At 47.9% G+C, this 25,453-nt stretch overlaps 1 protein-coding gene and 1 long non-coding RNA gene across 2 annotated transcripts in view; one reads left to right on the top strand and one right to left on the bottom strand.

Moving 5' to 3' along the window:
* Nucleotides 1–5,397: 5,397 nt before the first annotated feature.
* NINL (ninein like) overlaps nucleotides 5,398–25,453 on the bottom strand; it is a 95,562-nt gene continuing 75,506 nt past the window's right edge. Inside the window, exons 20-24 of the mRNA XM_034663560.1 lie at nucleotides 16,999–17,157; nucleotides 16,209–16,322; nucleotides 11,596–11,805; nucleotides 9,702–9,815; nucleotides 5,398–6,334 (exon numbers count right to left, since the gene is read on the bottom strand). Of these exons, the coding sequence (XP_034519451.1) occupies nucleotides 6,143–6,334; nucleotides 9,702–9,815; nucleotides 11,596–11,805; nucleotides 16,209–16,322; nucleotides 16,999–17,157 (789 nt within the window). The 3' untranslated portion in view covers nucleotides 5,398–6,142. The remainder of the gene's footprint in view (nucleotides 6,335–9,701; nucleotides 9,816–11,595; nucleotides 11,806–16,208; nucleotides 16,323–16,998; nucleotides 17,158–25,453) is intronic.
* Nucleotides 19,224–21,740, top strand: LOC117802657. Its single transcript, XR_004626059.1, has 2 exons — nucleotides 19,224–19,601; nucleotides 20,249–21,740. It is a non-coding gene; the product is annotated as an uncharacterized LOC117802657 (long non-coding RNA).

Genomic DNA, 25,453 nt, shown 5'->3' with positions numbered 1-25,453 from the left:
AGGCTCATAGCGGAAGAGCCCGATGTGGGGCTCGATCCCATAACGCCGGGATCACGCCCTGAGCCAAAGGCAGACGCTTAACCGCTGTGCCACCCAGGCACCCCTAGGCCTCTTTTTCTGTTCCAGCTCCAGCTTCTTGAGGTGAGAATATAAAAACTGCATTTTAGATTTTTCTATTCTTTCTTTTGAGTGAGGCTTGGATGGCTATGTATTTTCCCCTTAGGACCGCCATTGCAGTGTCCCATAGGTTTTGGACCATTGTGTTTTCATTTTCGTTGGTCTCCAAAAATTGCTTCATCTCCTTCTTAATTCCCTGGTTTACCCAATCATTCTTGAGCAGGATGGTTCTTAGTTGCCAAGTGTTTGAGTTTCTTCCAAATTTTTCCTTGTGATTGAGTTCGAGTTTCAAAGCATTGTGGTCTGAGAATATGCAGGGAATAATCTCAGTCTTTTGGTATCGGTTGAGACCTGTTTTGTGACCCAGTATGTGGTCTATTCTGGAGAAAGTTCCCTGTGCATTCGAAAAGAATGAGTATTCTGTTGTTCTGGGGTGTAGTGTTCTGTATATATCTATGAGGTCTATCTGGTCCAGTGTGTCATTCAAAGCTCTTGTTTCTTTGTTGACTTTCTGCTTAGGCGATCTGTCTATTGCTGAGAGCGGAGTGTTGAGGTCCCCTACCATTAACGTATTATTATCTATATGTCTCTTTATTCTGGTTAAGAGTTGGCTTGTGTATCTACCTGCTCCCCTGTTGGGGGCGTAGATATTTATAATTGTCATATCCACTTGTTGGATACATCCTTTAAGAATAATATAGTGTCCTTCTGTATCTCTTACTACCATCTTTAGTTTAAAATCCAATCTGTCTGATATGAGAATTGCTACTGCAGCTTTCTTTTGAGGTCCATTGGCATGAAAATGGTTTTCCATCCCTTCACGTTCAGTCTGGATGTATCTTTGGGTTCAAATGAGTCTCTTGTAGACAGCACATGGATGGGTCATGTCTTTTTATCCAATCTGCAACCCTGTGGCATTTTATGGGAGCATTTAGGCCATTCACATTGAGAGTGATTCTTAGAGATAAGATTTTAAAGATGTCATGTTGCCTGTGAAGTCTTTGTTTCTATAGATTGTAAATTTCCATCCCGTATCACTCTTGGGGCCTTTTTACTTTATAGAACCCCCCTTAATATCTCACGTAGGGCTCGTTTGGTGGTCACATATTCGTTCAGTTTCTGCCGGTCTTGGAAGGTCTGTTTCTCTCCATCAATTCTGAGAGACAGCCTTGCTGGATAAAGGATCCTTGTCTGCATGTTCTTCTCAGATAGAGCTTTGAAAATGCCTTGCCAACCCCTCCTGGCCTGCCAGGTCTCTGTAGACAGGCCTGACGTAATTCTGATATTTTTCCCTCTGTACGGAAGGATTTTCTTCCCCCTGGCCGCTTTCAAGACTGTATCCTTGGATCCAAGATTTGTGAATTGCACTATGATGTGAGAGTGGTGTAGGTCTGATCTCGTTGACCTTGGGAGGGGTCCTCTCTGCCTCTTGGACACGAATGCTTGTTTCCTTTGCCAGATTAGGGAAGTTCTCAGCTACAATTTGTTCGAATATCTCTTCTAAACCTCTCTCTTTCTCCACCCCCTTGGGTATGCCGATGATTCTGACTTTGGACCGTTTCAGTAATCTCCTGTAATCTGCATTCTTGAGATTGGATTTTTTTGAGCCATGTTTCTTTTTCAACTTTCTCTTCTACCATCCCATCCTCCAATTCACTAATTCATTCTTCTGCCTCGTTTACCCTGGCCATCAGAGCGTCTAGTTTAGACTGCATTTGGTTCATAGCATTTTTAATTTCTGGCAGATTCGCTCTCATTTCCGCCCTTAGAGATTCTATATTCTCCTTAACATTTTCGCTAATATTTTTTTCAAGTCTACACATCATCTTGACCATTGTTACTCTGAACTCTTATTTCTGACGGTTTGGTTATATCCATATCCATCAGTTCTGCGGCAGAGGCCACAGACTCATTATCTTTTCTTTGTTGTGTGGGATTTCTTCTCCTCGTCATTCTGATGAGGAGAGGTTGTGGGGATCCCCAGAGCCCAAATTATCGACCATTACCCAAGCAGTGTGCATTTGTCTTATAGGGATCTTAGGGAGGTGGGCTTCTTGATTTTTCAGCCTGCCCTCTGGGGGAGGGCCTGCCGTGGTGATATTCAGGCAACCCTGTTTGGGTAGAGTTGCCCNTTTGGGTAGAGTTGCCCCGTCCCCTGCGAGGGGGGATGGGGATGGGCACACTGTGATCCGGTATTTCCAGGCTTTTGTTCTCTGGCGGCTTTCCCTGGCGGTTTTCTGTGATTCTTCTGAGAGTCAGAGCAGCAGTGGCCGTATCCTAGCCTCTGTCTCAGAACAGAGATCACAGTCCTCTCTCCACGGAGCTCTCTTGGCCACTTTAACTCCGCTTCTGTCGTTGCTGCTAAAAACCCTACTGCATCCTTGGTTGTGCGCCCCACAGCCGGTTCCAGGGCCGGCATGTCTCTGTCCTTTGTGCTTGTACCAGCAGCAGTCGCCCCTGGTTCCCACGTGCGTTCCTGAACTCCCTGTTTCAGTCTAGTTCGAGTGTGTGCTCCGGAGCTCCGGTTTTCAGTCTGGTTGCGCGCAGGCTTCCGAGCTCCCAGTTTCAGTCTGGTCACGCACGGGTTCTCTGGCTCATGGTCTCAGTCTGCTTTCTCGCCAGTGCCGGTCCACGGGTCCGGTCAGCTCCCCAGTGCAGGTGGCTATTGCTTCCCGGCGCCCGAGCGCGGTGGCTTCCTCCCCCTTCCGTTTATCTTCCCATATCTGTGCATGGATTCATGGCTCCCTGCTTCATACCTCAATACTCAGCACTGGAGATGTTCATTTGTAGAGATCCAGATGTATCTTCCTGCATCTCAGGCTGATTTTGTGGGTGTTCAGTATGGTGTGGTAGGTATGTATCCAGCTCGATTCAGGGGACCAGCTGAAAAAGGGGACCCCTACTCCTCTGCCATTTTTTCTCCCCACCGGAAACCTCTTTCTACTCCACAGATGTTGGATTTTGTCATATCCCCTTTATGCATCTATTGAGATTATCATATATTTTTTTGTCTTTTAATTTGTTAATATGATGAATTTCAGTGGCTGATTGATTTTCCAATATTAAACCAACTGTGCATTCCTAGGTAAACCCCAGTTGGTCATGATGCACTAATACTTTTTTTTTGGATTTGATTTGCTAAAATTTGTTGAGAATTTTTACATCTGTGTTCATAAGGGACATGTCGAAAGACCACATAACCCTGTCATAGAATGAGTTTGGGAAATACTAGCTCTTTAATTTTTTGGAATAGTTTGTATAGACTTCGTATTAGTTCTTTCTTAAATCTTCAGTAGAATTCATGTTTAAAACATCTGGGCCTGGAGTTTCTTTGTGGGAGGGTTCAGTTTCTTCTATAGATAATAAAGCTATTTATTCTTCCAGGATGAGTTTTGGTATTTTTTTCCTCTGCATTTTGTCTGTGTTGTTGAAGTTACTGGCATAATGTTGTTCATAATACTGCCTTATGCTTTTTGTAGATTCTTCAGTGATGTCACCTCTCTGATTCCTTATATTCATACATTTTTTTTCTCCTTTATCCTGATCATTCTGGCTAGAGGTTTATCAACTTTATCAGTGTTATCAAGGAACCAACCTTTGGTTTCATTGGCCTTTTTTTTTTTTGGCCCTGTTTTCTGTTGCAGGAGTCAACAAACTTTTCCTGTGTTTTAGACTTTGTGGGCCACACAGTTTCTGATGCTGAGCACAAAAGCAGGCATAGACAGTAGAGAAGTGAATGGGTGTGGCTGTGCCAAACTATTTACAAAAACAGACCCCAGGGCTAGGCTTAGCTCCTAGCATGAGGTCTCCTGTTCTTCTATTCCTTGACTTCTACTATGATCTTCATTTTTTCCTTTCTTCTGCTTACTTTGGGTTTCATTTGCTCTTTTTCTAGTTATTAATGGTGGAAACTCAGGTCATTGATTTCAGATCATTTTTCTAATACAGGAATTTTAGTGCTATGAATCTTCCCCAAAGTGATGCTTTAGCTCCACCCCCACAAATTTGGCATATTGTATTTATTTTTCATTCAATTCAAAATATTTTCTAAATTCTCCTTTGATTTCTTATTGAGTGCATGGGTATTATTGTTTTCAAATATTTGGTGATTTCCCAAATAATCATTCTGGTCTTGATTCCTAATTTAATTCCTTTGTGGTCAGAGAATACACTTTGTATGACTTAAATCCTTTCAATTTTTTAATGACTTTTTTTCAAGGCCCAGAATATGGTCTGTCTTGGTAAATGTTCTGGTGCACTTCACCTGTTGTTGGGTTCTATAAATGTCAGTTGTTGGATAGTGTTGTTCAGGACTACTAGATCCAATCTCCTCGTTACTCTGGTCCCAGCCAGAAGCCCACAGTGAACAAAGAAGTTGGATTTCATTTGCTAAAATATTGTTGAGAATTTGATGAGTGCCTTTTGATGAGTTTTGACAAACGTATACAAGCGTGTAACCTAAACTTTACTGAGACCATTTTAATAACTAGTAGAACTAGTTCCCATTTATTGCTCTTTTTTCAGTTTTCCCTATTATTCGCTTATCTAGCTCTACATGTAAACTTTAGAACTGTGCAACTCTGGGACAAGGAGTCACTCGGGGCAGGGAACACCCACTTGTATTGGGGCTATATTACATTAATCAGTTAACTGAGAAGAGCCAACTTTATGTTGCTGAACCTTCCCATTCAAGAACTGATCTTTCCATCTATTCCAGTCTTTTTTTTGGTAGGCTCCATGCCTAACGTGGGGCTTAAACTCACAAACTCTAGATCAAGAGTTGTATGCCTTACTGAGCCAGCCAGGTGCCCTATCCCAGTCTTTTGTGTCTTCCCATAGTGCTTTAAGGTTCTTATGCAAGCACGTAGAGTAAATGTACAGACAGAAGGGGATGGAGTGCAGCAGCTTCAGGGTAGGGCTGCCTCCAAGAAGGGGAAGAAGGCTGAGAGCAACAGAAAGGGTCTACACCTCTATCTGTACCCTAACAGAAGGATTTTAATACGTCTAATTGACAGGCACAGGTTTCTTATAAAACCATTTTTCTATTTGTTTGAAATATTTAATTAAAAAAAGTTAAACTTAGTGGCACCTGGGTGGCTCAGTTGGTTGAGTGTCGGCCTTCAGCTCAGTTCATGGTCCCGCAGTTCTGGGATTGAGCCCCGAGTCGGGCTCCCTGTTCAGTGGGGAGCCTGCTTCTCCCTCTCCCTCTGCTACTCCCCCTGTTTGTGCTCTCACTCTCTCTGTCAAATAAATAAATAAAATCTTAAAAAAAGTTATACCTAGAAGTTAAAACAATTTTAATAGGAAAGAGTTTTTGTAAATACAGTGACTCTTCATAGTAGTTTATTCACATAAACCAAATGACCATAACTTATATAAATTTTGGATATAAAACTATAGTGTTTTTTTTTCTTTACATATAATACAATTTCCAGTGTGATGACATTTCATTGAGGAAAAGATTGCATTCAGAATAGATACTATCATCCCTGAGTCCGCAGACCTACAGTAAGCACTCCCCCAACATCTTCCTGTGGTGGAGCAGGGCTGACAGCCACAGCGAGTAGTCTTTCTAGAAACTCTGTAGAGACCCAGATTGAGAATGCGAATAATCTAAACCCAAAGCAGTAACAGTGAAAGGGTGAAACTGTCCAGAGCACTTATTTTTCATTTTACTCTCTGCAGCCAGTGTCAAAAGTACAACATCGAAATTGATTTCACCATTTCCTTTTAGTCTTTCTTCGCCGAAAGCCTCCATAATCTGTTTCACCCATTGGTAGCAAAACTGGGAATTTTACCTAAAGAAATTACCCAGGACCACTAATAAAAATGTCATCTTTTCCAGCACGTCTATTTTCTGAGCATCTGGCATAACGGACACTTTTAAACATGTGTGAGGTGAACAAAGAATCAGAAACCTCTATGCCTGGTGCATGGCCAACGAACCCTAGAAAATTATGGCACCACGGTGGCTTAATTTTAAAAGATGTTCTTTCAAAATGCATTCCAGGAAAACAAGCAGCCTTCACACCGAGAGGGAAGCTGAAGCGATCTTAGTGATGAGTCTGTTGAGAGCTCTAACTTTTTCTTCCAAGATGCGGTTTTTCTTCTCAGCACCTTGGAGCTTCTCTTCCGTGACCTGAAGTGCCTTCGTCAGGTGAGCATTTTCCACATAGAGCTCCTTGAGCAGCAAATCGGACTTTGTGTTCTTTTCAAACTAGAGAGGAGAGAGAACCATACTTTCCTGTGAATCTCATGCAGAAACGGTGTATCACAGCTTAGCCCTCCCACCCTTCCGCATGTTCAGACCACAGATTCAGGGCTCTTAGGCATCTGAGACAAACACTGGGTGGAATGACAATTTTTGTTACCCTGGAGTGAAAGAGGAAATTGAGAATCTGATGAATTATAAGGCAGAGAAAATTGAAGTCAGCTTTGTAAGAGTAGACTTTACCATGAAATGGAAGATATAAAAAGACCACAATCACCAACTTCAAAAAGGACGATCCAGCATAATGTAACACATGTCATTCTGGTTCATCTCCATCTGCTCTGCAGACCCACCATGTTACCCAGCACATACCCTGGCACTGTGTCCACTCTCGAAGCCCTGGGTGCGTGGGCTGGTCACCATACACCACAGCCACCGCAATGGGGACACAAGGCCACTCACAAAGGCACAGGGTACCTGGCCTTGGGCTTTGAAAGTCAAAACTGCATTCATTCATTCAACAGGTAGGGCCAGTGCCTCGCAACGGCCCTGCTCACAGGAGTACATATTCTGATGGAAGCACACAGACCAGAAACAAATATGTGGGGTGGAGGCATGACAAGTGCTAAGAAAAAACCGTGCAAAACCAAACCCAAGTCTGCCCGCCCAATATGCCGCAAAGACAATCACCGAGCATGGCGTGCACGGCAAGGAAAGGAGAAAGAGCCAAATGAGAAGGAGGAGACGGGCGGGCACGACTCAAATCTGTCTGCCCCAAGAAGAGTCAGAGATGTTTACAGGCAAACAAAAAGGGTCTGGGTGAAAAGTTACAGGTGTACTTAGTAGTCCTATTAAGGTGTACTTAGTAGTCCTATTAAGTCTCCAGGTGTACTTAGTAGTCCTATTAAGTCTCCAGTTACTGGTTTCACTGGGAGGGGACAGACAGCTAAGGTGTACTTAGTAGTCCTATTAAGTCTCCAGTTACTGGTTTCACTGGGAGGGGACAGACAGCTAAGGAGGGAGTCCCTACTTTTGTTGGGGTGAACAGCGAAGGCTTCTCTGTTGACACATGAACAGAAATCTGAATAACGCAGGGGACAGAATGCTGAGATTGTCCGGGCATGAACATTCCAGGCAAAGGGAGGGGGAGGTGCAAAGGCCTAGAGGCCGGGCAAGCTGGGGGTGGTAGGAGTAGCCAAAGGCCTATGACAGGGGCACGGTGGCGGAAGGCCCACTGAGAGGAAGTGAGAGCTGCCACACTGACTGTGCAGGCACTGAGGGCAGGGGACTATGTCCTGCAGAGGCCTGGAGGCCCCTATAGGAACCCTGCCTTGTACTCCGAGGGCTGTGGGAGGCCTGGAGGGTAGAGCAGCCAGCACCTCAGTCACACTGGGAAAGCACTGCTGCCACTCCTGCACCGAGAACAGAGCACAGGAGGAAACAAGGATGCTGCAGGGCTCAGAGGATGAAGCTGGGAGTGGTGGCTGGTGGGGCGAGAAAAGGCTGAGCTAAGCTGACAGGCTCCCTGGGAACACAGTGGGGGTATCCATCACCACCCCCAGATTTTGGACCTGAGCCAGTGGCATAGGGGAACACAAGGGAGGGCAGGTGAGAGTGTGCAGGCAGTCCTTTGCAGGTATTTCTGTAAACAGGAGCAGAGGCAGGGCCAGTACTCCCTAAGCTTTGGGTTCAGGGGCAGTGAGGGCCCCTGAGAAGGGAGGAACCGTGAATGGCAGCACACACACAGACACTGGTGGCTGGTTCACTTGGCCAGAGCCCAAGCTAGTTCTGGGGAGGGGTAAGGTAGGTGTAGGGCTGCGGACGGGACCTCACAGGGGCAAGGGTGCAGGAGCCACAGGATTTCACCACGTCTGGGGATTTGCCAGACAAGAGGAAGCAAACAGGGTGCCTGCAAGGGAATGACTGTAAGGTGAGCAGTGGGGGTCACTGAGAGTTGGTGACACTTGGCCAGGGACACAGCGAGGGGGTCTGTGGATGGCAGGGAGGAAGCTACAGGAGGATGGTCAAGGAGGGGGGTGTAACTCCTCCTGGGACCTTCTACCTCCCAGGGAACAAGAGGTGGCGCAAATGTCTCATCCCTTTGGGCTTATTTCAGGAGCCCTCTAAACTTATTTGATTTCTGTAATAAAAATATTTCTACAGATTCTCACAATTTCTTCCAGCTCTGAACAGAACTCTGCTAAGAGTAGTTGGTGTTGGTTAAGCCCGTTTTCTGTGTCTCCTGCCTGTTTCTAGCCTTGCCTCCCCTCCCAGCACCCTCTGTGCTGGCTGCTTGGCTGCCAGTTCTTACCACTGGACCTTGCTGGCCGAATTAGACTGTAAGCTTTCATCGAGCACAACAGCTCTGCCCTTTTTTTTTGGCCTTGCTCCCTATAGCAGCCCCAATTTTTCCATTCTCCCCCAGAGTGATTTATTTAAAAATATATAGATCATATCATGCTCTTGCTTAAAATCTTCTGATGGCTTCCAACTGCAACTGAAACAAAAGCAAACTCCGGACCTTGAGTGAGTCCTGCCTACCCCTGAGCTACAACAATCTCCCTGGTGGCCTGCTGACATGCTACTCTTGGTCCCATCTGAGGACATTTGCCTGCACTGCACCCATGGAGACATGTGGGTTCCTTTTTATGGCTGTCCCATTGACTGGAGGTGCTACACACATTCAGCCCTACACTGCACAGTAGAGTCCCGCCCAATGAGCGCTTATCCTTTCTAAAAAGCCAACCTGGCCTCAGCCTGGGGGCACAGCCAGAACTTCCATGGCTGTCATTGGTGTCTGCTCCCACCATGTCTGAAGAGAATGGTCCCCAACCATCCCCACCACTTCCCATCCACCACCATCTCTTCTTCAGAATGAGCATTTCTCACAACCTGAGGTCATTTCTCTTGTTATTGTCTGTCTCCACCCCAGAGTGTAAGGCCCATGAGGGCCCATCTCAGGGTCTTCCCAGAACAATGAATGCTGGGATACGTGACAGGTGCTCAGTAAATATCTGCCCAATGACTGAACAAACGAACGAATGAATGTCCTTCCTGAGATTATGTGAACACCTCTCAAATGTACCTAAAAACAATTCCCAAAACACAATACACACAATGTACGACTTAGGGTATATATTTAACAAAATCAGTTTTTCTACTGATTGCTTTTAACTGTTCATCTTCCGGAAAAAATCTGTATATTCAGATTCTCAAAGTTTAGATGGAGCCCCAGGTTCACTGGTTTCAAACGAACATGGGGCTCTCTCCGTATTCTGTGAGGACGGTCTCACCCTGGAATAGCTACTGGAATCCCCACAGAAGGAAACAGTTGAGAAAGTGCGTGTGGCAATGGCAGATGCCCATCACTGACCTGCTGTTTTAGCTCAGCCACTTTCTCTTGTAGGAGCATTTCCACGTTCTTCAGAACCATTCCCACCTCTTCTACCTGCTCTTCCATGTCTTTAAGCTCTTTTTCATGTTCTTCCTGCCACAAAAGGTCACGGACCAGTAGTTTACATTTCAAAAAGAATCTCGGGCTTACTTCAAAATGGAAATTAGCTAAAATCTACAAATCTGGGAGTGACTGGAGATAACCTTTCATCCGCACAGAGAAATAGACAAAGAGTGTTCTGCCCCAAGCCAAGAGCTGACATCACTCTTGGCAGTTCAGGGAGAATTAATGGACTGCCTTCCTAAGAATTTAATCATAAATGACTCCAAACCGTGTTTCCCCAAACGTGTTACTGAGTATTTCTAAAGGACTTTTGATTAAATTTCTTTATTTTGTCAACGTTCTATCATGTCCAAACTTATCTCCTGCTTACCATTTTTGCACAAGGCCGAAAGATCACTCTTCGATAGAATTTACGCTTCACACACATAGAATCTTACTCACCTTTCGAGTCTTGCTCCAATTTCTTCCTCATGGAGCCCCCACCCCCTGACCTCGGGCTCCTACCTCCACACCGTCCCACTCAGTGTTTCCTCATGAACTGCCCTGTGACATTTCAGGAGGTTGTTTTCTCAGTCCTTTAAACACTAACACAGGGTGCACAGGCCAGATTATTTGAGCACGTCAGGTGTGCCGACTCGAGGTTGCCTCGCACTAATGCTCTGAGGTGGGGACCACTGGCATCCAACGTTTACAGACAAGGAAACTGAAGCAAAGACAGGTTAGGTAGCTGGACAAGCTCACTCGGCTGGGAGGTGGTGGAGCCTGGATCCCAACCTCTGCAGCAACAGTGTCCTGCTCCCCTCTGAAGCAGAAGCTCTCTTTCTAGGTCTGTAGATAACTAGTGCAGTGTCTGGTGCACAGCCAGGGTCCCCAGGTGTCTGCCACTCCTCACTGGCCTCCCATTCCCCCACCCTCCTCCTGCCTCCCTCTCACCCTCCTTAAACATGCCAACTAATACCCACCTCAGGGCCTTGGCACATGTTGCTCCTGCTACCTCTTCAAGGACTCTCCCCAGGTAAGTGGAAGGCTTGCTCTCTCAACTCCTTCAGGTCTTGGCTCAAGTAACACATTGGGGAGACCTCCTCCGGCCCCCTATTTAAGACTGCAAAGCATCCCGCTCCATAGCACTCATCAACTCACCACCATCTGACATGCTATCTTCATGACTCATGTTTCATTTACCCTCCCCCCACTAGAATGCAGGCTCCAGGAGGGCACAGGCTTTTGCCGTGTGTGTTCATTTCTGTTTCTCTGATACCTAGATCTGTGTGCACCCAATAAATAACTTCTGTAGTCCTTGTGTGCCTGTGGATAGGTTTTTTTTCATCCCGCAAAACATTTTAAGATTCTTTTTAAATCAGATGCATCATTTGGAAACTGGATGTGTTTGTGTAAAAATCCAGTTTCTGGCTTTCCTTTGAAATCAGGAGAACTCCCACAGGGCTCCACGGCTGGGACTGTCGCCCCCAGCTGCACTCATGGCCTCCGCATCATCACATTTCTGGCCCTGCGCGCAGCCTGAGTGTGTGGTCCTGCGGCCTACCACAGACACGTGCAGCCCCCATGCTAGAGAGACCCTTCGTGTCAGCCGGCTTATCAGTCCCTGAATGGGTGGGTGCCGCCCCTCCCTGATCCATCTCTGGTGGACGACAGAGTCCCACACTGTTCAGAGTGAAAATCGGGGTTCTGTGGCTGCGGTGCAACCAGACCTCTAGGAGGTGGGATGGCCGTGTTTGGCCGAGTGACCAGTGATCCAACCTCCCCACCGCCATCACCATCAGCAGGGCCTCGGGGCCCTGTCCCCACTCACCCACTGTGTTTCCAGCCGCCTCCCTTTTTCCTCCTGGAGAAGGCACTCCTCGCGGAGCCGCTGAGCTGCCTGCCGTTCCTCTTCCAGCAGCTGCTGCAGCTCGGTCACACGGTCCCCGGGCACCAGCCACTGCATCCGCTCCTGCAGCTCATGAACGTCCTCCAAGTGCTGGGACCGTGCCAGCCTCAGCCCCAGCCTGGCTCTGTGCAGCTGCCCCGGGGAGAAGGCCATGACACAACAGCTACGGGGTCACTACCAGACACACGAGGCTCCATGCTTGCAGAGAGCCTACAACCGCAAGGGCACACGAAGCATCCTCCCTCCTCTGGTCCCCGAATCTGCAGCTAAAGGCAGGGTTCATCAAGAACCGATTCGTCTGAATTCTGACAGCCACACTCCGGTTTGGCCAGAGTTTCTGCACAGAGACAGTCACACAGGTCTTTGTCCTCAAAGTGGTGCTGCTGACCTTTGCTCTGCACCCAGGGGAGAATCAGGCTGTATTCTGTCTGGTTTACCCTTCAGCAGACTTCAGAGAGCCCACGTAACTACTGCAACCCACGCAGGCCATGCACGGTGATTTTCCTGTAAGCAGAGAGCTCGCAGCCCTGACAGCTGAGGCCATGGCCACAGAGGGCAACGGAGCACATGATGAACGTCGAAGGGACACTGCCAACAAGTGCAAAGCCACCCCAGCACCCAGCTCCCCAACCACAGAGGACGGCAAGATTTCACTGAAGTTGTGCATTATTACTGAACTGTGCATAAAGTGGCCAATCCTTGTATTAAACATCATTTAAATCACTTTGATTCTGGAGGCTTCACCTAGAATACTCAGAATTTCCTTGGCACCATAACTGGCCATGTCAGCCCTCACACATCTCTGAGGCCCTACAGATGGGACAGGGAAGTATCTCCGTCAAGGGTCACAGTTAGGGCAAGTCTGAGGGGGGGTCAGAGAGATGGGGAGGGGGCCAGCTGTAGCTCCTGTAGGGCGAGAACGAGGCCACAGGCCTCAGGTCACTGTGTCCCTGTGCATCTTGAGGGGCCGTCTCGGGGGACCACGTCGTCACTAGAATGTGTGACTATTCCTAGGACAGGGGTCATCCCAGAGAAACACCCACACGGTTTCCAGAACGGCTACCGTACTCTCTTGGGAGAGTGCAATAAAATGATGTATAAGACCAGATGCACAAAATACATTTCTCAGAGGCACCTGGTCCTCATCCACAGGTCCTGAAAATGCTTCAGAGCCACAGAGTTGAAAAAGATGTCTTGTTATTACCGAAGGTGATTTTTGGACTGGGATTAAGGACTAAGGATTGGAATTTTTAGTCCCACCCCCACCTCCCTGGAGGGAAGAAGAGCTGGAAGTTGAAACAGCCAGTGGCCAATGACTTGGTCAATCACAACTGTGTAATGAAGCCTCTGGAAAGACCCAAGAGGACAGCCCCCTGGCCCCTTTTCTGGAAACCTTCCATGCTGGGTGAACCAGAACACTTCCATGTGCCGCCGGCAGGCTCAAGCTCCACGAGGACAGATGTTTGAGACCTTGCCCTACGGATCTCTTCCTCTGGCTACTGATTGGTTTCCTTTATCATATGCTTTAACTAGGAAGTGTTGAGTGTCTCCCTGAGTTCTGTCAGCCACGCTAGCAGATCAGTCCAACCCCAGGAGGAGGTGGTTGAAGGCTCCAATCCACAACTGGCTGGTGAGAAGCACAGGAAAAAACCTGGGCCCGGAGCTGGCCTCTGAGGTGGGAGGAGGGCAGTCTCGTAGGACTAAACCCCTCACCTGGGGGTCTGATGCTGTCTCAAGGCGGACAATGTCATAACAGAACTGAATTCTCAGACACCCTGCTGGTGTCTGATAATTGTGTGTTGTGTCTGGGGAGCCCCCTATACGATGCTGGAATTGGGTCTGGGAACCCTGAGAGAGAGGTACAGAGAGGGGAGAACCAGTTCGAAAACACACCCCTACAAACGTAGCCCGACTTTCGTGCTTCAGACAGTCCTCCTGCAGACACCCCAGTTGGAAGCCAAGCCCCAGACCAGGCCCTAGTGACACCACGTCAGAGCACCCGCCCATCCCAAAAGTGCTCCTGCTCTCTGACGGCACTCCCCCACACCCTGATGCCGCTCGTTCTTAAAGCACTCTGTCCCCATGCCCCTAGCCGCCATCCACTACAGCCATCCCTCTGCTCTGAACCCTGGTGCCTGGGACAAGCTCCTGCGGGAAGACCACTGTCTGGCCCAGCACGAGGTCTCTGTGTCTGTGGCCTTACCCTGCAGCTCTTTGTGCAGGGCAAGCAGCCCGTAACACCCTCCACCCCTGCCCCCCACCTCGATTGCCTCCTGAGCCCCCTCATCTCCCTCTTGGTGGAAGGGAGACTTAGCTGGAGCCCGGACCAGCTCTGGAGACCCCACCTCCACCATCACATAGCAAGGGGAAGATGTCTCCAGAGAGCACTGGGGCCGCCCACAGCCGGGAAATGAGGGTCGTCGCGTTCCGGGAGCTGGGGCATGGCAGCGAGCCGCCTCAGCAATCGGCTCTGCCCACCTGAGCTCATAAGCTGCTTTTCCTGCCCCTTGAGGGATGGGGGCTCTGCCCTCTGTGCTGAGAGGTGGGGACTGTGTCCTCCCGCATGGAGAGGTGGGCTCTGTGCCCTCCTCCTGAATCCAAGCTGGACCAAGAGATGTGGGGGCAGTAATGTTCTGGAATGCCGTGCTACAGTCTTAAGGAGCCTGGCAGCTCTGTCTGCTCCTCTAAGGACACCGGGTCGCCTCTCCTATCAGAGCGGCCCTGCTGCTGCACTCAGAGAACCCCACGCCACTGAGAGGCCAGGTGCGGGTGCTCCAGCTGACAGCACCCACGCGCCCCCCGGCACCAGCCAACCCCACGTACCAGCCTGAGAGCCAAGGGCTCTCAAACACGTGATTCGGCTGTGCCTTCAGATGACACCCACCCCAACCCCACTGGACTGCGACGGCCCCCCCGAGACCAGGTGCGCCGGCAGGCCCACAGACCGTGAAGGAGAATGGTAAACTGTGTTACCAGCTGCCAAGTTCGGGGTGGCATGACATGCTGCAATTCAGAACCGAGCCAAGACTGGGATTCCCAGGGGCGTGTGATGCGTGCAGCATTCTGCTCCCACACCCCACTCTGAGCTGCACAGAGTCCCTCTGCCAGGCCCTGTAATGGTCTCCCCCCAAGTTGCTCCCTGCTTAAACCTGTCCAAGCTTCTCTCTCTACCTCTGGACCCTCCTCTTCAGAACCACTCACAAGAGTGCCAGTGATGGCCCTGGCTCCCTCCTGCGTGGTTCCACGCCCACCCTTCCCGCAGCCCGTCCAAAGGTTCCTTAAGTACCCTGTAGGCTCCTCTTACTTCCCTCATGGGAACTTTCATCCATGTAGTTTTGGGGGTCTTCTTCTAAACCCCAAAGAAGGGGAAACCAGCTCACGTCACAGAAGGACTGCTTAAGTAAGGTATCTTCTGCCCGTGACAATGGCTGACTCCTAGCCTGAAACTGGTCAAGGCAATTTCTCAAGGTTCCCTTCAGGCTTAAAGAAAGACAGAGAAGGGATCCCCCAAATGCTCAGAAGCACCTCTAGAATAGTGCTTGTTTGCAGTGGGAAGGCCGAGAGCCCACGTGAGCCCCCCAAAGCATGTCCTGAGGCCCTGGGTATGTGGGGGAGGTGCCCACAGCAAGTCCAGCTGTAAGGCCAGGGGCCTGTTGGGTAGCCTGTAAAGAGGCTCAGTGAGGGAGGTATGCAGGTGCCACGCTCAAGGGAGGATGGTCCTGGGCCTCAGGCCAGTGGGTAGAGACCCCTCCCACACCACGCTTGGGACCTTCTCCCATGGCCCCTCTTTCCTTCCTGCAGCCCCCAGCCCTCTAAGCGCACCCCACATCTAAGTCCACACTGGGCCCTCAGGGCACCTCCCGCAGTCACACCCCTGACATTCTCCCTGCTGCTCCCCTAGGAAGAACCAGCTCCCCCTCTCTTGTGTCCCTGCACCTCACGCTGTCAGGGCACCCCAAGGTCCTTGCTTGGCCCGTCCTGCTCACTTTTAACTTGTCTGAGACTGCAATCTCTCCACCTCCCTATCTCTGCACCTTGAGAACCTGGCGCACTGGATAAATGCTGGAGCAGGAGAGAAGGCAGGAGGCAGGACCTTGACACCCACACATGTGTGCAATTTCAGGGCTTCTGTGCACACATAAGCCTGTGTGAGTGTTGGACAGGGGCACCAAGCTTGCTAACCACTGGGACTACTCCACCCTGTGTCCTTGGATCTCACGCCACCCCCTCACCTCAGAAGCCACCTGTCACTCTCCTTGCTCTTCTGATTTGCAGATGTCACACCCAAAAGCACTGCTTAATGGCCTCCTTCCCCTGTGCATAAACCGAAGCACAGCTCTGCCCACAGATGGCTCAACCACCCCTGGAGGCTCGACTGCAGTCCTGGGACCGTAGTGCCCAGACAGCTATGTAACCTCAGGCCAGCCCAACAACCCCTCTGGGCCAGACCAGTCCTGGCAAGGCTCTGTCAGTGCTAAACCATGTTGACTTTCTTTCCAGCTGAGACCCAGCCACTGGCCATCATGCACACCCACCTGGTCTTGACTTTCTTCAAGGCTCTCTGTCAGCTGTGACTGTGACAGTCTCAGGCTCTGATGTTCCTGATTCATGTGTTCGAGTTTGAGTTCAAGTTTTTGGATGTGCTCACCCTGTTTTTAAAAAATGAATTTCACAAATGTAAGAAATATCTCAGCATTGATATGTTTAATGTAGAAACTTCAGAAATGTACAGAAAGCAAATACTACGAAATTTAAATCACTCATCATCCCAGCAGCCTGAGGACCACACCTGACACTGTGCTGTGATCTCAGCCCTTCCTCCAAATACGCATTTCCAGCGGTAAGACTAGTACGGGTGCTGCGCTTTCATCATGTCTTGAGCATCTCCCCACGACATTAAATATTATTGGAAACATGACTTTTAATGGCTGCACCATAATTTACTCACTCAGTATTACTCAAGATCCAAGTGAATTCTAATTTTTTTGCTATTATATATACCACAGCATGAAAATACTTCCAGCTAAGTCTTTCCACGATGATCAGATAAAAGTCCCAGAAGCAGAATTATAGTCCGGCACACCGACACTCGAGGCACTTGATGTATATTTTGTCCCAACGTCCTCCTGAGAGGTCTACGCACTCACTCTCCTAGCATCAGGATTTAATTCCTTTCCGCTACTTTTTCTAGATATCGAGGATTTGCCAAAGCTGCTGAAGTCTACAAATTTTCCAGGGCATGTACTCATCGAGTCTCTCTTTACCTGAGGGATGAGTCTACCTCCAGGCATTTTAAGGCTGTTCCTGATGTTTCAGACCCCTCACCTGCCGCTCCTCCTGCTGGCCCACCTCCTCCAGTCTCCTTGTTAACAGCTGAATGGTGAAGCGGTTCTTCTCCGTCTGGGCCTGGTGGAGAGAGGCCTCCTCTCCTAGCTGAAGGACCTTGTGATTCAGCTGGGACACTTCATCCTTGCATTTCTGGCTCTGGAGCAAAATGGGTTAAAATACAGATGACAAAGTTATTTTTTTTTTTTAAACCAGTAGCTCAATTCAGATCATTCCAGTGGCTCCCGACCAGGGACGATTGTGTTCCCCGAGGAACATCTGGCAATGCCTGGAGACACTGCCGGTTATCACAGGTGTGGAGGGGATGGCGAAGGGCATCTTGTGGGGGAGGCGCTCAGCATCCCCCAGTGCAGGACTGACCCGGTCCCAGATGCCACCGTGCCACGGAGAAGAAAGCCTGCTCCACTCCCTGGAGGAAACGAGACACGTCTGGACCATCAGAGGTGGCTACGTCATGAACATACAAACCACTGCTCTGAAGACCTTCCATATTTTTTTCATTTCTGTCATGGTTATTTCCAATTATAATTTAAACAATCTGAAGGAAAACACCTAATTAAACTTAAAGTCGAGGAAGCTCCTCAAAGTCTCCTCCGACCTTTGTGATTAAACACAGAAGCAAAGCTTTCAGCAGGGTGCAGGCGGTGATTCGACTGCATGTTCTGCTGCTTCTCAGTGTCCGCTGGCCAGCAGACAGCGATGGGCAGCAGACGCCCGCTGGGTGGGTAGGCGAAGGCGCCACGAGCGGGAACAGCAACATGAACCTTGCTCCCACCACCTCTCACCATGGAAATGCCAGTTACTTTCAACTATTTGTTGTGAATATCTTCATATAAACTGCATTGTTGCTTATTTGCTTTTTTCCCACAGCAGTCCGTTCTCAAGGCCAAGAGCCAGCAGCCCCCGTGTCTGCAACGCGGCGTCCTTAGAACCGCTTTCCAGCGCTACCGGCAACGCACGCGTACCTCTCTCCCCGGGACCACACTAACAGCCATGTTATTATCATGTTTCTGAGGATTTGAGAAGCAGATGATGGAACCCTGAAGTTGTTTCAGTTGGATTACTCACGCTCACTGAGTCTACACATTTTTCTCCTGAACACTGCTCCTCCTCTTCTCGTAAAGACACTGTCACCTCGTCCTGTCCTTAAAATCTCAGAACTGAGGGTAAAGAGATGTTTTCAACACATCACAAGCTCATGGCCATTACATCTGTGTTTATCGCATTTCATTGTGAAGATTAGAACTGTTTTTCAGTATTGATACACATTCATCTTGTTCTCTGAGGACAGCCTGGATTTTATTAACAGCCAGAAATGGAATCTTCCTTCAGTAAATTTTCTTCTGTTTACCTTTAATATTCAGGCTTTGTTTGGAAGTAATTTCAAACTTCTACAACAGGGGCAAGGCTATTACAGAAAACATCTATGCACCCTTCACCCAGGCTCACCGGCTGGCAGCATCCCCCGTGCGCGTTGTGGCAGGTGCCCTCTGCAGGTACGTGCACACAAGTGTACACACACACACACACACACACACACACACGCACACGTGCGAGGTGGTTTTCTGAGCCACAGCCCTGCACTCTCTGTTTCCTAAGGAGGTGAGTGTGTTCTCATGTGGCTGTCAGGAACGTCTGGCTTCAGGACATGAATCATACCACCTGCATCCCAGTTCTGTCAACTGGCCCAGTTATGCCCCTCCCTCCCTCAGGCAGCGCCTTCAGCTGGCAGGCTGTTTTAGCCTCCTTGAATTTGGGATGTTTCTGTGGCCTTTGGCTAGTGTGACACTGAAAATGTTGACAGATACAGGCCCTCCCCTCCTCTCCCTTTTAACAGTTCCTCACTGGAGGCCTGCCAGACGCTCCTCATGTTTCCCCATCTGAGCACACAAGGCTCAGGCGTGTGCCCTGCAGTGTCCCACCGGGAGCGCGGGGCACCCTCTGTCTCTCCGTGTCTGTGTCCGTCACCTCCTCGATTCTAACTTGCACTCATCTGGATTTTATTGCAGAAGACAAAACAGGACGCTAGCAGTTATCCCCTGGTCACATTTTAAAACAAGTGGATGTCTGCCACATAGGCTACTGTGAACCTGATGGGGCCTTTACAGCTAGTGTCCAATTTAAAGGAAGTATAAGAACTGAAGGATGCCGTCAGATCCATAATGTGGGACGGCCTACAAGACAAGTGCCAGGTCCTCCTCAAAGACACAGCTTGTGGGGGTGTATCGGGTGTTCCAGGTTAAAAAGACTAAACACATCGAGGCAGACTGACCATATTTTCCAAAGACGGCCTCAACGGCACTTTCCCCCCAAATCCCCTTCTGCAGGGTGACCTGGACACTCCCGACCCAGGGGAGTCTGTGTCCCTTCCTGTGTCTTGCAGGGTCTGGGTGAGGGTGACATGGAGTGATTTCTGAGGTCAGAAACCTTGTGCCTGCCTGCTGTGTGGTCCTCCTGGTGCCCCCTGTGACACTCCCTCCAGGAGCAGAGCCCCACAGAGAGGAGCCCGCACATGATTCCAGCCCCGGCCTCTGGGTCACCCGAGCTTTCCAGTCTTCCCAGCCCAGTGATGTGGAGCAGAGGTGGGCCATCTGTCCCGTACAAACCCCTGACCCACAGGTTCTGTGAGCGCAAGCAAGCAGCTGTTTCTGCCAGCAGAACAGCATTGACAGTTGAATGCATCACCCTCAATTGTATCCTAGTTCCAAAAAATTTACCGTAGAAGACATTTTGAATAATTAGAGAAATGTAAATATGGTCAGAATATTGGAGAGTGTTAGATAACTACGATTAGGTTTCTCAGCTGTTACAGTAGGACTGTGGTTAGGTAGAAGTTGCCTGTGAACTATTTAGAAGCCGAGTCTCACTGTATCTGTCACTTATTTTTGAATGGCTTGAAAACACACAGACATACACACAGTATAGAGAACTACGAAGACCGGTGTAAACAAATAACTGAAGTTCTTACGGCACGGTTAATGACTGTCAGATTAAGGTTGTAGTGTGGGACTGGCCAGTGTATATTACGTCAACTTCTCTGTGTGTTTATACTTTTTATACTAAAAAGCTGAGGGAAAAAAAACAAATGGATACCTAGAATCCATTTACAGTGTCCTAGAAATAAGCCCAAAAGGGGACAGGAGGCCCAAGAAAGCCCCAGATGGGTTGTTTCAAGGAAGTTGGTCTGCACACAAATCCAGTCTGAACTTTTCATCTTAAATCAACCCAGGAATTACCTTCCTGATGGAGAAGGCCTAAGCAAGGCTACCACACACTCACTGTGGACACGAACACCCAGAGCTGGGAGCCCAGACAAGCCACCCACTCCCCAGGGGTCTGAGGCAGTCCCCACGGCAGAACCACTCAGTGGCCACATGTGGGCAGACGCGGCACTGGGAGAGAAGAGCCATGGGACTGACTCCAGGGACGGCACAGGTTTGAGAAGCCACACGTGGCAACTCCCCCCTCCCCTGCCCCAAGAACTAATGAGTGAGCTCAGCAAGGTGGTGGGACTAGCAGATGAAAACCCATCACATTTCTATGTCCTAACAGTGAACATACAGAAACCCAAATTAAAAACATAATATCAGTTCTGGTCTCTGGTCTGACGCGTAAAGAACTCCATCTCCCCAATAAGAAAAAGGCTAGGTAAACTGAGATCAACAACTCCTCTTTGAAATCTTAGAGAATTGTGGTCACAGGGCAATGCCCTGAAAACTGTAGAGACAGGCCAAGGGTTCACAGCTTACCAGGAGCAGAGGTTGGAGCCTGAAACAGGAAAGGAAATGAGCACTGTAAGGATGAATGCTGGAGGCTGCACCTGGCTGGCTTGAGATTTAAAAAGTCATGGGCTCAGGGGAGCCCCCAACTTTCCTGAGATGTACCCGGTTCTTGCCCTTAACATCAGAGAAAATCCCCTCAGGTTTCTAGCAAGTGGGGATGAAGTAATCGCTATGGACTGAACTGTGTCCCCTTCAAGCTCCTCTGTTGAAGCCCTCAACCCCCAATGTGACTGTGATTGGGGAGAAGGCTTTCAGGAGGTAATTAAGGTGAAATGAGCTTAGATGGGTAGGGTTTTGATCTGACAAGGCTACAACCTTTTAAGAAGTAGAGAGCACCGTCTCTCTCCCTGCGTGTGGCCCCATGGAGGAAGGGCCAGGTGAGGACACAGTGAGAAGGCAGCTGCCTGCAGGTCAGGAAAAGGGCTCTCACCAGGAACCAAGGCCCTGGACTCTGGCCTCCAGAACTACAAGACAATAAACTTCTGTGACTTCCCTCAGCCTACTGCACTTTGTTAAGGCAACTGAAGCCATTATGAAGGACACTCAGAGCACTCTGTTCCTCTCCTGCCCTCAAGAGAAATTACAAAACTGGAGCTTAACCACCCCCAGCCCCTCCAGCCCTTCTGTCTTAGCACACACCACCGAACAGAGTGGTTAAAGTAAGAGTGACAGCAGCAAATGCTGGCAAGTATGGGAGGAAACTGGAGCCAGCATAGATCGCTGGTGGGAATGTAAACTGTTACAGCCACTCTGGGTAACAGGCACGCAGTCTCTTACAAAACTAAACAGGTAACTACCATACAACTCAGTCTTTTCACTCTTGGGCATTTATCCCAGTGAAATGAAAATTTATGTTCATTAAAAAAAAATAATAAAACCTGCATAGGAATGTTAGGAGCAGGCTTTATTTGTGACAGGCCCAAACTGGAGTCAGCCCAGCTGTCTTTTAAAAGGTGAGTGTTAAACTGTGGGACATCATCACACAGAACAATATTCAGTGATAAAAAGAAGCCAACTGCCGTTCAGGCAATGTTTAGATGAACCTCCAGGCGAGTATGATGTGTGAGAAAAGTCAATCCCAAAGGGTACACTCTGTATGATTCTTTTAATATAACATTTTGAAATGACAGTTTCAGAAATGAAGGACAGATGAGTGGATGTCGGGTCAGGCGCTGGGGTGGGTAGGCAGGAAGGATGTGAGTGTGTTTGTAAAAGAGCTACATGAAGGATCCTTAAGGAGTTGGAACTGCTTAGAATCTCTCTCTCTCTTTCAAAGATTTTATTTATTTGAGAGAGAGAGAATGAGCACTGGGGAGGGACAGAGGGAGAGAGAGAGAGAAGCGGACTCCCTGCTGAGCAGGGAGCCTGATGTGGGGTCTATCCCAGGACCCTGAGATCATGACCTGAGCCGAAGGCAGACGCTTTAACCTAATGAGCCACCCAGGTGCCCCGGAACTGTTCAGTATTTTGACTGTGGTAGTAAATGCATGAACCCACACAGCGATGAAACTGTATAGAACTCAATATATATATATATATTACACATACATACACACAGACCTATACACACACACGAACACATATGCACATATACACATACACACAGACCTACGCATAGACTGCCCCCACAAACCCATACACACATGCACATACACACATGCGCACACACATATACACACATGCACACACACATGAACACGTATACATGGACACATATACACACACGCACACACACGCGTGCATACACACATGCGCATACACACATATACACACACGCACTTGCACACAGAAAAACACGCACACACATGCATACACACATACACGTGCGCACAAGCACATGCAAACATCCACACATGCACACACATATACACACATGCACACACACATCCACACACATGCACCCGCGCACATATACACACATGGACACACATACACACGCACACATACACAGGCATATGCACACTCACACACACATGCATGCACACATACACACAGACGCATGCACACACATGCGCACACACCACACACACATACATGTACACATGTGCGCACACACTTGCACATGTGCACACATACACACACACACGGGCACACATACACACACGCATAGACACATGCACACATACACACGTGCACACACATGCACACACACATATGAACATGCACACACATATACACACATGCACACACACATATACACACATGTGCACACATACACAAATGAGTACACAAAACTGGGGAAATCTAAGTTAGACCCATGGATTGTTTCAACATCAACAGCTTGGTTATGATATTTATTATAGGCTGATTTCTGTCCACTGAAATGTCGTATGTTGAAGTTCAAACTCCTAATACCTCAGAATGTGAGTGTATTTAAAGACAGAGTCTTTAAATAGGTGATTAACATAAAATGAGTTCCTACAAGTGGGCCCTAATCTGATAATGTCCTATTAAGAAGAGATTAGAACACGGACGTGTAAGATGGAAGGCCACTGAGGACACAGAAAGAAGATGGCCATCTACAAGACAGGCTTCATGAAATTAACCTGCCGACCCTTGACCTTGGACCTCTATCCTCGAGAATTGTAAGGAAATAAATTTCTGTTGTGTAAGCCACTCAGTCTGTGGCATTTTCTTATGGCAGCCCTGGTGACCTAATACAGCTATTATACTATAGTCTTATGAAGTGTTACCACTGGGGCACCCAAAGCCTCTGGGAGGCAGCAAAAGCAGTCCTTTTTTTTATTTTTTTTTAAGATTTTAGTTATTATTTGACAGAGATAGAGACAGCCAGTGAGAGAGGGAACACAAGCAGGGGGAGTGGGAAAGGAAGAAGCAGGCTCATAGCGGAGGAGCCTGATGTGGGGCTCGATCCCATAACGCCGAGATCACGCCCTGAGCCGAAGGCAGACGCCTAACCACTGTGCCACCCAGGCGCCCTCTTTTTTTTTTTAAAGATTTTATTTATTATTTGACAGAGAGACAGCCAGCGAGAGAGGGAACACAGCAGGGGGAGTGGGAGAGGAAGAAGCAGGCTCCCAGCGGAGGAACCTGATGTGGGGCTCGATCCCAGAATGCTGGGATCACGCCCTGAGCTGAAGGCAGATGCTCAATGACTATGCTACCCAGGCGCCCCAGCAAAAGCAGTCCTAAGAGGGAAGTTTATAGCCAAGACAGGCTTACCTCGAGAAGCAAGACAAATCTCAAATACACAACCTAACCTCATACCTAAAGGAGCTAGAAAAAGAACAAGCAAAACCCAAAACCAGTAGAAGGAAGAAAATAATAAAGATTAGAGCAAAAATAAATGATATGGAAACTAGACAAACAAAAAACCAGTAGAACAGACTAATGAAACCAAGAGCTGATTCTTTCAAAAATTAATAAAATTGATAAACTCCTGGCTAGACTTCTCAAAAAGAAAAGAGAAAGGACCCAAATAAATAAAATCACAAATGAGAGAGGAGAAATAACAACCAACACCACAGAAATACAAACAATTATGAGAGAATACTATGAAAAACTCTATGCCACCAAACTGGACAGCTCAGAAAAATGGATAAATGCCTAGAAACATATAAACTACCAAAACTGAAACAGGAAGAAACAGAAAACTTGAACAGACTGAGAACCAGCAAATAAATTGAGTCAGCAATCAAAAATCTCCCAACAAACAAAAGTCCCGGACCAGATGGCTTCCTAGGCAAATTCTACCAAACACATAAATTAGAGTTAATACCCATTCTTCTCAAACTATTCCAAAAAGTAAAAAAGGAAGGAAAACATCCAAATTCATTCTATGAGGCCTGGTATTACCCTGATACCAAAACCAGATAAAGACACCACCAAAAAAGAGAACTATAGGCTTTTTTCTCTGATGAACACAGATGCAAAAATCCTCAACAAAATACTAGCAAACCAAATCCAACGATAGCAAAAATCATTCATCACAATCCAATGGGATTTATTCCTGGGTTGGAAGGGTTGTTCAAAATTTGCAAATCAATCAACATACAACATCACTTTAATAAAAGAAAGGATAAGAACCATATGATCATTTAAATAGATGCAGAAAAAGCATTTGACAAAGTACAACATCCATTCATGATTAAAAACCCTCAGCAAAGTAGGTTTATGGGGAACATAATAAAGGCCATAGATGAAAATGCCACAGCTAGTATCATCCTTAAGGAGGGAAAAGCTCTCAGTTTTTCTCAGGTCAGGAACAAGACAGGGATATCCACTCTCACCACTTTTATTCAACACAGTACTGAAAATCCTGGCCATAGCAATCAGACAAGAAAAAGAAATAAAAAGCATCTAAATTGGAAAGGAAGAGGTAAAACGTTCCCTATTTGCAGATGACAGGATACTATATATAGAAAACCCGAAAGACTCCACCAAAAAACTGCTAGAACTGATAAGTGAATTCAGGAAAGTTTCAGGATTCAAAATCAACATACAAAAGTCTGTTGCATTTCTATACATTAGTTATGAAGGAGCAGAAAGAGACCTTAAGGAATCAATCCCATTTATAATTACACCAAAAACAGCAAGATACCTAGGAATAAACCTCACCAACATAGTGAAAGACCTGTACTCTGAAAATTATAAAATGCTGATGAAAAAAAATTGAAGATCACACAAAGAAA

Source organism: Ailuropoda melanoleuca, chromosome 6 (assembly GCF_002007445.2).
Source record: "Ailuropoda melanoleuca isolate Jingjing chromosome 6, ASM200744v2, whole genome shotgun sequence".
Classification (NCBI taxonomy): Eukaryota; Metazoa; Chordata; class Mammalia; order Carnivora; family Ursidae; genus Ailuropoda; species Ailuropoda melanoleuca.
The sequence above is the reverse complement of the archived record's forward strand: the minus strand, read 5'-3'. Positions and strand labels throughout refer to the sequence as shown.